This window comes from Cuculus canorus, chromosome 3 (genome assembly GCF_017976375.1).
Source record: "Cuculus canorus isolate bCucCan1 chromosome 3, bCucCan1.pri, whole genome shotgun sequence".
In the NCBI taxonomy this organism is placed as follows: Eukaryota; Metazoa; Chordata; class Aves; order Cuculiformes; family Cuculidae; genus Cuculus; species Cuculus canorus.
The window spans coordinates 97,788,469-97,801,622 of NC_071403.1; the positions used below are offsets into that span (position 1 = coordinate 97,788,469).

General features: G+C 36.9%; 1 protein-coding gene across 5 annotated transcripts in view; it reads left to right on the forward strand.

Moving 5' to 3' along the window:
* EML4 (EMAP like 4) overlaps positions 1–13,154 on the forward strand; it is a 166,107-nt gene that overhangs the window by 134,981 nt on the left and 17,972 nt on the right. For all 5 annotated transcript variants that reach the window (XM_054061252.1, XM_054061254.1, XM_054061255.1 and 2 more), the window contains 7 exons: positions 567–662; positions 2,774–2,908; positions 3,129–3,264; positions 5,074–5,225; positions 6,765–6,890; positions 7,009–7,140; positions 7,756–7,823. In XM_054061252.1, coding sequence (XP_053917227.1) covers positions 567–662; positions 2,774–2,908; positions 3,129–3,264; positions 5,074–5,225; positions 6,765–6,890; positions 7,009–7,140; positions 7,756–7,823 — 845 coding nt within the window. The remainder of the gene's footprint in view (positions 1–566; positions 663–2,773; positions 2,909–3,128; positions 3,265–5,073; positions 5,226–6,764; positions 6,891–7,008; positions 7,141–7,755; positions 7,824–13,154) is intronic.

Consider the following 13,154-nt stretch of genomic DNA (forward strand, 5'->3'; position numbering starts at 1 on the left):
TTTATTCAGAAAGTGTTACCTTTGCTGCAGTTTTACCAACTACATGGTGAATCTGCTGGTGCTTAATGCTCCGTGGAGAAAAACTAAAATGTTCTTATAAAATCTTTGAATGGAAAATTGTGTATATGTGATGGTAACACGTAAGAAAAATCCACAAGTAGACCTGTGTGTCTGTTGTCTCCAACCTGAGGAAAAAATACTTGCAGAATAGTAGAAGAGAGAAACCTGTTGGCTACTAGCATGATTTTGCAAGCAAGAAAGCAAAAAAAAAAAAAAAAAAGGCACTCAACAACAACAAAAACAAACTAAAAGGAAAAGATACTTCTAAGATACTTCTAAAGCTTTTTGACAGTATTATTTGAAAGATGGTCATTTTTATGAGATTGCGTAAAAATCTATGTCTGTCTTTAAGAATAAAGGAAAATACCAGATATGCTAAACTTATAATTCCTTGCTTAATTTATATTTCTACCTTTGAGGGTTTTAAAAAAATGTTGCTACCCTACTCTGTTTCTAAATGTGGTGTGATTGTACTTTGTCAGCACTTTTTTGTCTTTCTCCTTTAGGATTCTGGTACTCATTTGTGTGTGATTGATGACTCCAATGAGCATATGCTGACCGTGTGGGATTGGCAGAGGAAATCAAAAATAGCAGAAATAAAGGTAATTATTGCACAAATTAATATGCTGAAATATAATTCCCTCTAGTCTCATAAACACAACTGTTTGAGAGATACACTTTTGATATTACTGAGAAACTACAATTGTGTAATACTGCTGGCTTGTGTAAGGGCACAGAAGAATTGTATTCTTAACTTGTATATTGGAAGAGGTTTGAATATTGGAGCACTTAAAATTACATTTTACTCATCCAGGAGGGCCATTCCAAATAAAGCAATTCTCTAATATATTTTAATTTAAAAAAAAAACAAATCTTGGGAACTTTAAGGAACTGAAGTGGTGATTCAGTTTGTGGTTGTTTATTTAAAAAAATGTATACTTTTAGACATTCCTTATTTTCATTTTTGTCTGAGTCAAGTTCCATACATTGATTCTCAGTACATGTGTCTCTTCTCATTTAAAGTCCATTAGTACTTTTGTAGATTGCAATCTTGTTTGCTTTTCTGTTTCCTGTGTAACCTCCTAAAGCTCTGATAATGAGAAATGTTGAGAGATCTTGCGCTCAGCGTTTGTGTAAAGTTGATTCCACTGAAAATATCCAATCCAATAATAGCTTGCTGTCAAAGTCTATATTTTGAGACTTCTTGCTTTGCATTATACAATATCAAGCAAGGATATATTACATGGATGTGGAACTAAGTATTTTTTAATATTTTTAATCATGAGTCAGCAAGTGGAATACTCTACAAGCATATGTGTCTGTATGATTACAGACTTGCAAAAATCAGGTTGGTTTGGCCCATTTTCTTTAAATTATGTTGACCAACACTAATTGTATTCTGTAAGTTCTAATGTGTTACTATGTCAGTATTTTAGTTTCCTTGCTGATATGAATGTGTAACTACTTGAGAGAAGTGTTTTATTTTCCATTTTATTGACACTATGCTTTGACTACTTTAACTATTCAAGGACTTCCTTGGTGTTTCAGAATTGGCTAAAACCAATTTGGTAGGGACAGCTTGACCTTCAGTGTTTATTCATGTTTAGGACTTGAACTTAGAGCACCTTAAGCAGCTTCCACGACAGTGGGGCTTGATGTGAGCAGATTTTCATCCCTTGAGCTAGGGTGCAAAACAGAAGCCTTTTCTTAGCTGAACTCAATTAAATTTTTCAGTCCCTAGTTTCCATAGGATTTGTGGATATAGCAGATTTGCTCACGTGGAGGAAGCTGTGTATGAGAAGCCGAATTTAATAAATATGGCCATCAACAAAATTTGAAACTTAAGATTTTTTTTTTACTTAAAGTGAGCCAAAAATCATGCTCATGCAAAAATGCACCCACGGGTGCTGATTCATCAGCACATTTAAGTATACTCCTTTAAAGTATGGGCTCAAATCCCATAGAAGTAAATTCATTGAAGCATTTACTTGAATGTTTTTTATAGTCATTGCCTCCAGGAGATTGTCTTCAAAGGCAATTTGTTTGAATATACATTAGAAGTTGGATAAATGACCAGTCAGTTTGTTATATTTGTAAAATCTGTCGGTAAAGGATGAAACTCATAAAGGTGCTCATGATCAGTATATGAAGTCAGTAAAAATACAAATGTGGGACCCTGTGTTTCAGAGTTTTGAGTTGTGCAGCCTTCTTTTTTCCTCCTTTGTGAGGAGGAAGGGAGAGGAAGAAAGAATCAGAAGGAATTTTTATAGAATTTCAGAAACACAATGATGGATATAGTCCTGCTATTTTACCCTTCTCTCACTTGCCTCTGTCACAGCTTCCCTATCCAGAACAGAAAGCTTGTCTGTGTAAAAACTAAGCAGGATTTTCAGCCTCAAAGAAGGTCTTTTATGTGTCTTAGCTATTGCAGAGAGCAGAACATTTTGCCATTTAAAAAAATTAATGTAAACCCCTGACTTTTCTACTGAAGTTGTTTAAAGAACTCTTATGAATGTAAAAAGTCAATATATATATAAAATGATATGTGCAGTCATTCAGACAGTCGATTTAGCATGGAACACTTACAGATTCTTTCAAGCATACAATGACCTGTCTAGTTCTTCATATCTCTGTTATGAAATGTGGGATTTTACATGTGTTTCTAGTAGATTATTCCCCATATGAATAAATATTATTTCTGTTATTGTTTCAGACTACAAATGAAGTTGTTCTTGCTGTAGAATTCCATCCAACCGATGCAAATACCATAATAACATGTGGCAAATCTCATATATTTTTCTGGACCTGGAGTGGCAATTCATTATCAAGGAAGCAAGGGATATTTGGGGTAAGAATGTCTTGGTATCAGCTCAGTTTTAAATCAATGGTCAAATGATCTGTTCATACTTTATATAACTTTGCTCTGTTGTTATCATGTACTGTTTGAACAGAAAGGTAAACAAACAGAAAAAAAAAGGTGTATGCAGGGCGTGTGATTGTGGATACATTATACTAATCACGTAAAGAGTACAAGCAATTATCCCTTCCTTTTGCTTATTTTGTTGCAGAAATATGAAAAACCCAAATTTGTTCAGTGTTTGGCTTTTTTGGGAAATGGTGATGTGCTCACTGGAGACTCAGGTGGGATAATACTTATATGGGGCAAAACTACTGTAGAATCTACTCCAGGAAAAGGACCTAAAGGTAGGATACATTCACAGTTGATCACAGACTTTAGGTAATCTGTAGAAGACAAACACAAAGGATTGCATTTGAAAAAGGAATAGGGAAAGAGGCCTGACTAAGCACATAAACTTCGTATTATTAACAAGTGGTTCCAAATTCCTTCAAGTCTTAGGAAGTTGCTGACTTAATAGCAGTCTGGAGTTTCTTGGTAATTAATGAGACTGTGACCAAAGTTAATGAAAACTATTTTATCTGAATGTTTCGTGGTTAAAAAAATGTGCATTTAATTGGCTTTCCTTTCATCCCATGACTTCAGAAAGGCTGTAGGATCAGTTTGAGGATTCTGCAGGTGCCTTTGCCTCTTAAGTCCTATGTTGTACCTTTAAGTGTTGAATCTGATATTAATAAGAATTGCATGTGAAGGAAAAATATAATGCATAGTTGTACCAGTTACACAAATAACAATATCTGGTTTAGCAGATACTCAGGTCTTGGCTGTAAAATATACTTTCAAGCCAATCTTATTTGAAATTTGAGTTAAACTCACTCGTTCGGGCAAAGCTTTTGTCAAAAAAAGAAAGGAAAATTATTTGTTACCAAACATATGCAGACCTGGCACAGTTGAGCCCTAAGGTAACTTACAAATTCAGAGATAATTTATTTTACTTGGCAGCTATTTCAAATACTCTGGTTTAAGCAGGTATGCCAGGAAAACATTGATGTAAAAGGTGACTTTAACAGTAAATCTGGTTTTGTAGGTACATCTTTTCCTTGTCTTTTAAGCTAACCACAATGGAAAACTAATTTAGCAAATTATCTGATGTTTAATTTTGAAGTTCTTATTTAAAAAAAACCCTTTTTTTCAGTATAGTCTTAAAAGATATCAAATAGAACATTTATTTATATTGGCTTAATTAAATGTGGGAACTTCTGGTTGTTTTATCACATTAGATTGATCACAGGACTAGATCTAAAATTTTTTACGGTGTGAGAGCATGTGGAATTGAACTGACTTAAACCACAGGCAGAGTCAGTGAAGTTAAGCTGGTGTTTATTTGGGTGGTGGTTTAGGCTTTTTCTGCAACTGCTGTTTGAAAATATGCAAGTCTCAAAGCACCAGAATCTTCTTGTTTTGTTTTGTTTTTAAAATATACATTCCTACAGCAGTTCTTCTGACATGAAGACGCAATTGGGATGCAAAAGGCTTCTTTTGCTACCTTTGTTTAATTTCTTTGTATCACTCTTATTCCTCCAAGTGTTTTCCTTTGGGTAGACTGCTATATTGATGGATTCCAAATGCCAGTTTTGCTATTTTAAGTGGGGCAACATCCAGCATTAGATATTAGGTTCATGCATCCTGGAAATTGCACTATAAATAATTTGCTTTTTATTCCCATTAGATTATACACAACACTGTGAATTTCTTTTAATAAAATAACATTAATTCTGTTCTAATAATGACTTGCTAATTATTTATTGATTCTAAAGGACAATTGCCCTTCCACCTGGAAAAACTGTGTTCTCTTTGATAGCAAAGAAATGAAAGCATTTTGGAAATAATTGTTCTTGCTTTCACCAGTTGTAGGACAATAAATCTCAAAAAAGTTTGTATTCAGAAAGGCAGGTCCTTTGGTTTATTTTTTATGCTGTAAGAAAACACTACCACCTTGTGTTTGCAATACTGATGCAATACTGACAGTCCAAATGTAATTATTTATTATATGCTGTTACTTTATTCCTCTGCCAAAAGGCACAGCTTCTTCTAAACTGCAGGTAAAAAAAAACCTAGTAGTGTTCTTTATTAAGTTGGTTTTTTTGTGTACGTAGGAGTATACCAGATAAGCAGACAAATCAAAGCTCATGATGGCAGTGTGTTCACACTCTGTCAAATGAGGAATGGGATGCTGCTAACTGGAGGTGGGAAAGACCGAAAGATCATCCTGTGGGATCATGATTTGAATCCAGAAAGGGAAATTGAGGTAAGAAAGCAATAGTGACAAGGAAATTTGCCTTGAGTAGGATACTAACAAGCAAGCTGGATTCCTCCCCACCGTTCAGAGAATCTGTAGTTAGGTTGACAGTGTTTGTTCTGGTCCCCATCTTCTTAGGTGGATGATGGTGTTTTATTATAAAAGTGTTTACGTTTTCAGCCTATAAATGAGCCTGTCTACGACTTCAGTTCTTTTCTGCTTAGTAAACAGAATTTGTAAGGTTTATCTTTACTCCATACCCTTCCTTAGTTTCTTTTATTCATCCATTTTTTTTTTAGGTTATTCTTTACATTTTGTTAAGTTTGCCTGTCTGGAGAAAGATAATATTAGTGGGATTTGAGTTTTTTTTATAGAATTTTTGACATAAGGCAAGCAATAGATAGGATACATATGGGTACTCTGTAAGAATGTAAAAGCTATGTTGAGGAACTTTTTTTGACTTTAACCTAAAACAGATGTTTAGTCAATATGTATGTCTTTGCAATTTGGCTGTATGGCAATGCCAGGTAGATGAAGATGAACTGGAAAAAAAAATGTGCATTATGGATTTTAAAATACTTTTTTTTGTCCAGACAGTAAGATGATGTCTTGAAATAATGCATTCTGCTTCAACAGTTCTAACAGTGCTTTACTCCACTTACTTAGTATGCATTTATAGCAGCATTTTTTCCCTAAGATACATGTTTAGTTCCCTCTAGAGTTTTTATTACTTTGACTCTAATGTTGACCTCTAGAAATCATTGCTGAGAGTATGTAAGCATTGACTATCGTATATAGTGCTTAGTTTTGAGTAACACACTTGATTCGTATCTGTCTCTATTTTCCTTTTGGTAATAATGTTATATTACAGCTATTTTTTGATGTTGAGAAATAGTGTCAGAACCCTGACATGCAACTTTCTGAACAATTGTTTGGATTTTCTATCTTGTGTGCCTAATATAGAAGTTAAATCATTTAGAAAACCAAACAGATACACACTGTAAAGTTAAAGCAGTGTGTTAAAATTCAAGCATGCGAGAAACAAACTCAATAAAATTTGAAGTCATTGCTGACATGATGCACATGAATGTTTGTTTAAGGTTAACCAGGAAGCATTAAGAAAATCGGGAAGCATTTACTGTGTGCTACAAGATATTTTTTATTTTTCATGATCTGTGTTGAAAAGTAAACAGTAACTGTATTGTTTCTGTCCTTAGGATGATGAGATGTAAGGATGTGGTGTGCATTTTTTTAATGTATTTGACACTTAAAATCTATGGAACTTAATTGGTAATTATTTTCTACTGAGACTTGTTAAAATGGCACAACTGTGTTTGTTTTGGTGTGAGATCCTCTTCTATATGTCTGTACTGAACAAACAAATGAGTTAGGTTTCAGGTCAAGTCCTGATATAGCGTATGCTTGGTTAGATTATTTTTACTGGGAGAACTGCAGTTCTGGTATTGTCACTGTGCACTATTTGTAGACTTCAAAAATAAGCCTATATTAAGATGCATGATGTGGCTTTACAGAGGTTTCTTTTCCTAGGTTCCTGACCAGTATGGAACGATCAGAGCAGTGGCAGAAGGAAAAGCAGATCAGTTTTTAGTGGGTACTTCACGAAACTTTGTTTTGCGGGGAACATTTAATGATGGTTTTGTAGTTGAGGTACAGGTAAGCACAAAATTTTTCTTTTAAGCCCAAAAATGTAAAGGGTTTCCCTGTTGGTGTGTTATTTTAAGGGAGTCTTTATTTTTTTTATTTTGTTAAATTGTGTGTGTTTTCTTTCCAGGGACATACAGATGAACTCTGGGGACTGGCATCCCATCCTTTCAAAGACTTATTTTTAACATGTGCCCAAGATAGGCAAGTCTGTATGTGGAACTCTGTGGACCACACACTGGAATGGACCAGGCTGCTAGACGTATGTCAACCCTTTAACATTACATATAAAGTTGGAAAACAGGGAAAAGCTTTAATGTTCTGAAACACCCTTGTCCCATATGTTTGCAAAAGAAGCAAAATTCCTGTAGTTAAAGCACTAAAAACAGCTGTTTGGAAGCTTTGATAAACTTAACTAAGCTCATCCGACATTGTATAGACTGTAATCTGGTTACCATTATCTGATGTAATTGTAACAATCCAAGTTGAATAAATCCCCAAGACCTTTGTTCTTGTTAGAGTTTAACTCTTTTTCCTGTTACTCAAGCAGTTCAAAAGAAGATATTATACAAATGTACAAGGCTGGCTTTAGAAGTCCTTGCTTACTGTCATTATTCATTTCTTTTTGGCTAATTCTGTCCTAATAACCAACCCAAACTATCTTTCTACAGAGAAATTTAGGCTTTTTACTTGCAAAAAAGAGGAAGGCTGTGTAATCCCTGTCACTGATACATTAAAAGAAAAGCATGCTGATAGCTAATTAGTTTTTCACCCTGTCAGTTCATCTCAGGCTTTTAGAGTAGCTTTGGTACAAGGGAAGGCGCTTGACTGTAAGGAAGTGGTTTGGTCAATGACTTATCTGTGCCTCTCCATTCAGGAACCGGGGCACTGTGCTGATTTCCATCCCAGTGGAGCAGTGGTAGCAATAGGAACGCATTCGGGCAGGTAAACACCTTTTGATTGAATTTTGAAAGTTTAAAGGAAATTATTTGATCCTAGGCATCTTATGTATTGGAATTCATATAGCATTTGGATTTAATTCTTTTTGCTTGGGGTTAAGTAGCCTAAAAAGATCTTTTTCAGATGGGTTAGACGAAAACAGAAGGATTATTTAACTGTTGGACTGTTTTGTTTTTTTAACTACTCCTTCGTGAAAGCCCAGGTGTTGATTTTTTTTTTAACTGTTTTTTGGGGAGTGGGGTGTTCCATGAGCAGTCCTTATTGGTTTTACCAAGTATTGCATATTTTGACATTGTGTATGTGTGAGAGAGACATTGGTTTATAGGACAGGTGGTACAGTACAGAACTTTTTCCTTCCCAAATCAAACACACTTGCAACCTTCTAAATTGACATGGAAAGACAAGTAAAGAGTCTTCTATTTTGATTTTATGTAAGACAGAGTTCTTGTAAAAGTTCATGTAAAACATGGCACAATGCTGAGTGCTATTGAGCTGTTTGCATTCATTCTTAAAATGTTTGTCTATTTGAAAACGATCAAAACACAAACCAAATCCTTTAGCTCAGGCTTCTTTCAGGGGTTGAAAAAATTGTTTTAATTCATATCCAAACTTTGGCTTGGTATAACTTCTAAAAATAGCAAGTCCCATGCAGGGGATTTTTAGCAAGTGACAAAAGAGAAAATGGATTATTCATAGCATGAGAAAGGTAAGAGGAGCAGATAGTAAATCTACTGGCATTTTTATTCTGATTTTAAGTTCTACCTCATGTTTGACAGCTTGATGGTAAAATGGTGCTGAGTATACAGTAAGAAAATTGGGGGGGACAGGAGCTAGTTTGCCTCCCAGGATTTTTTTTTATGCCTAAAATCCATTTAAATTTTGATTTTAAAAACTGTTGGACATAAACAACACCCTTTTGAGTTTCGGGGAAAAACTGCATGTTAAGTACTTTTTAAGGAGTTTCGTTCTCCAAGATGAAGATGCAGCCTTCCCTAAAGTCATTAAGTGTAGCATCGGGCTACATAGTTAACTGTCCTAAGAAAAGTCTTGCTGAGCTCTTGTATAATTGGTTTCCACATTGTAACTTTCCATTTTTTCATATCTTTTTAATTATAGCATTGAAGTGAACAAGTGTTTCTACCTTCATTACACAGAACAGTGATACTGTTCTAATAGCACTTGAATAGCCTACAGCACTTGAAATAGCACTTGAAACAGTGAAAAGGGAGAAGGTCAGGTTACATTTCTTGAGGTTTATTAGATACTTTGAAATTACATCAAAGCACAATGTAGGCATATTGAGCAGCCTTAAGTGTTCAGCCTGGTGATTGCTTTTGACTTTTCTTTTTCCTGCCAGAGTATTTTAACATTACTTTTTCAGTTTAAATGAATATTTTTTAATTACTTGAAGCAACTGTTTTATAGTATGTTTGATAAATTTATGATAATGGTCTTGAGTGCTCTGGAGATATTTTAGTCTGTTCTTCTTGGAACTGGGCAGTCATATTTTCAGCCTTATATTTTATTGCATTCTGAAATTGCATGATTCAGTGATATAGATTTGAAATATACAAATTGTACTGGATTGAAATCAGGCCTGGTGAGTGTACAGGATTACATGGAGTTCTGAATCAAGATAAACAGTTGTAAATTTTCTGCTTAACCAGCAGCATCACACATGGTTTCTGTACCCGATAATCCAGTCCAAGGGAGGTAGTTACCTGGAAATGGGGGCTGCGTGATGTATCTTGATTAACATACAGGAAAAAGTAGTCCTAGGCCCTTAACAAGTTATTAAACAACTTACTTCATTCATTGCCCAAAATGCATAAAGCCAATATTATATGAGACTAATTTATTTAGAGTTCAATAAACCTCAAATGTGTGTGTCTGTTGTCATTCTAGTGCTGCTATGCTTCTAGTACAGAGGTCGGTAAAATAGCAGTAGGGAATGGAACATTAAGAGAGATGGATTTGATGGCTAAAATTGTGACATCTGAAGAAAACTTAATTTTCTACCTCTCTTCCCATTCTGTCTGTTCTTTCACAGTGGTGTGTTTTTATCAGGCCAACACATCATGGTTTTGGTGTGCTTTCACGTACCACTTCCCGTGATAAGTATTTCAGTATCGTTTCCCTTTTGGGGCTGTGTGCAAATGGTCTGCTGTAGGTTTTGTTAACCACTTTTTTATATATCTTCTGTGTGCCTGACTGTCAATTGTCTGAGATTAAGCTGGGTTTGGAATGAACTAATACTTTTTGTGGATCCTGCTATTTGCTAGAAATGCATTACTGAAAAACTAAAAAGGGCTGGCAATCAGAAATCCTAACAGAAAAGTGGGGGTTTCAAGGCGCTCTACAAATCCTTTTGCCATGCTGCCAGTGACGATATTTGCAGGGAAGTAGACTTTTCTGTGAATACTCATGTAGAATGCCTCGTGTTGTGTCCACTGCAGACAAAAAAAAAAGAGTAGTGAGATTCTTACAAAAATATTAATGTAATTAGGAAAACTGAAGGCTGGAGGACAAGACCAGCATAAGCCAGAGCCACAAGGAGGTAAATCACTCAAGACTGTGATTGAGGTCTGTAACAGTTTAGCATCTGTTGTATTAAGATGAAGAAGCCTAAATATCCTAGGGAACAAGATGTTGGTTTGTTCATTCTGATTAATGCCTTGCAGGTTAAACATTCAGTATTAATGTGAAAATTGCAAGTGTAAGTGTAAGTCCTACTGAGTTACTCCTTGAAGAACTAGAAGTCTGCTTGCCTGAGATTTAGGGTCCTGACTATACTCCCCGCCTGTCCCATATCCCTCAGGACCTTGAACTCCACCCGTTCATGATCACTGCAGCCCAGGCTGCCTCCGATCCTAATGTCACTGATGAGCTCACTTGTATTGGTGACCATCAGGTCCAGTATTGCATCCCCTCGGTGGGGGTCTCTATCAGCTGGTTTAAGGAATTATCTTCAACGCTCTCCAGGAACCTTCTGAATTGCCTACAGCTTGCCGTGCTGCTTTTCCAGCATATGTCAGGGTGGTTGAAGTTCCCGAGTAGGATTTGAGCTTCCAAGCATGAAGCCTCCTGTTGCTGGGGGAAGCAGAAGGCTTCAATGGTTGTCTCTCCTCGATCAAGTGGCCTGTAGTATACACCAACCACAAGGTTCCCTTTGGTTCCTCAGTCTTTTAGTCTGACCCACAAACTTTCAACCTGTTTGTGGCTACTCTTCAATGACAGCTCTTCACATTGTATCCCTTTCCTGACAGAGACTGCAACGCCTCCACCCCTCCTTCCTTGTGTGTCCCTCCTGAACAGCCGTCAATAGGCACATTCCAGTAATGGGATTCGTCCCACCAAGTTTCAATGATGACAACCAGATCGTAGCTTTCTAGTAGCACAGTAGCTTCCAGCTCCTCCTGCTTGTTGCCCAAGCTTTGTGCATTTGTGTAAAGGCACTTCGGCTGGGCTGCCAGTTGCATTGCCTTCTTAGTGGACCTTTTATTACCTATAAAATTATTAGTACTTTTTTAAAGCAACGGAATGGGAAGACAAAAAATGGATAAAAATGACAAAAGTTCTGTTTTGTTTTGGGGAGCTTACAAACAAATTAAATGTTATATTCAGTAACAATTTCCAGAAAATCAGTAAAAAAAAAAAACCCACAGAAAAAGCAAAAGATCTCCTATCTTACAGCTGGGGTACCATTCATTTATTTAATCTGAACTGTGGATCAGAAGTTCACTTGGCAGCCAAGCTTTGCATTTCACAGCCCCATAGGGCTTTTTCAGGGTCAGCTGCCATCTGCGTGTTGCATACCTTTGTGTTGGAAGGAAGATCCTCTCCGAAGCACAGCCTCAAGGTGGACTCCAGCTGTTTGTGAGATGGGCTTGTATGGGGGTGTGCTAATGGACTGCTGTAGCCGTTGGATTGGAGATACATTTCATGGAGACAGGCTTTCATGCTGACATTTGCAATGTTTGCCAGACACTGGGAGATTCTGGAAGATTGAAGAGAACATGTCTGATTACAGATTGTGGAAGCATAAAGAAACAGCTGAGCTAGATGTGACTAATGCTTCCTTTCTTAAATTAATATCAAAATTTTCATGGTACATTGACTGTTTCCTCTGTCAGCTAAGATTGCTGCTAAAATTTCTTGTTCAGAAATATTTTTTGAGAAAGACTGGTGTCACAAAATGCTGTCTTCTAAAGCCAAATGAAGTTCAATGTGCAGTCTTGAGAGCAGCAGCAGTTTTGCATTGTGTTTGATATCACGCGATGCCACCTCTGTGCTATCAGTAAAATAGCAGGGCAGGGGGAATTTTGCATGGTTTTCCAGTTGCGCTTTAGGTTTTGAGTATTTTGGGGTACACTTTATTCTACATAATATTAATGGGAGGATTATTTGGTTCAGGTGACCGCCTCAAAGGACCAACCTAAAGCGCCAGTCTCAAGAGGCAAGTCCCTGTCCCAGCAGCTGCCCTGCCACAGCAGGACACAGAGGGCTCAGCTCTCCCCTTGGCTGTCTGGCAGAAGCTGTTTGCAGCATGGTCACCTGTGGGATTGCATGGGAAGGGGGTACCCATCTACTATGTCAAAGAAGGCTGCTTTTGGTTTTTACTGCGCCCACAATCAGTTTTTATATCCAGGTGCTGTAATTATGCTGCTCAAAATAAACAGGCATCATGCTGTGTTGCCTTACTAGATAAACAGATTTTGCAAGATACTACCCAAGTTTTTCGGTAAAGCGGAATGTCTTTCTATCCCGTTTTGCTGTCTCTGGACAAGAGGTGTGTTGCCCACTTGGCTGAAGCAGTGAGGAGCCTCCGCCTTCTGAGAATGAGACAGTGGGGCATCGGCTTTCAAACCAGCTTTCTCCCAGAAAAACAGATAACTTAACACTCAGTGATGCTTCCATATGTGTTCTCCACACTTCTATTGTAGCTACCCTCTCTCTTTGACCTCACAAAACTTTTTTGTGATTTTGGTTGGTTGGGGTTTTTTTCCTAAATTATTTTGATTTGTTCTTGCATATATACAGGGTTATCAGCCAGGTAACATTTTAGTGAAGCATTTGGCAGGGCCAAAGAGGTGGGCATAGCTTGAACTAAATAGCAGAATAGCAGCTTGTAATCGTAACATGTTCAGAGAACCTGCAAAGCTTCAGTGCGTAGATTGGAAGATATCTGAAGTCCACTTTCAGCAGAGGAACACAGCAGAGACTGAGTGTGGTTTCTACTGCTGTCCAATGCAAACATATTAGCTGTTTTCCACTAGTTCCATCTGTCTTGCACATGGATTATTCAGCAGTCTGTGT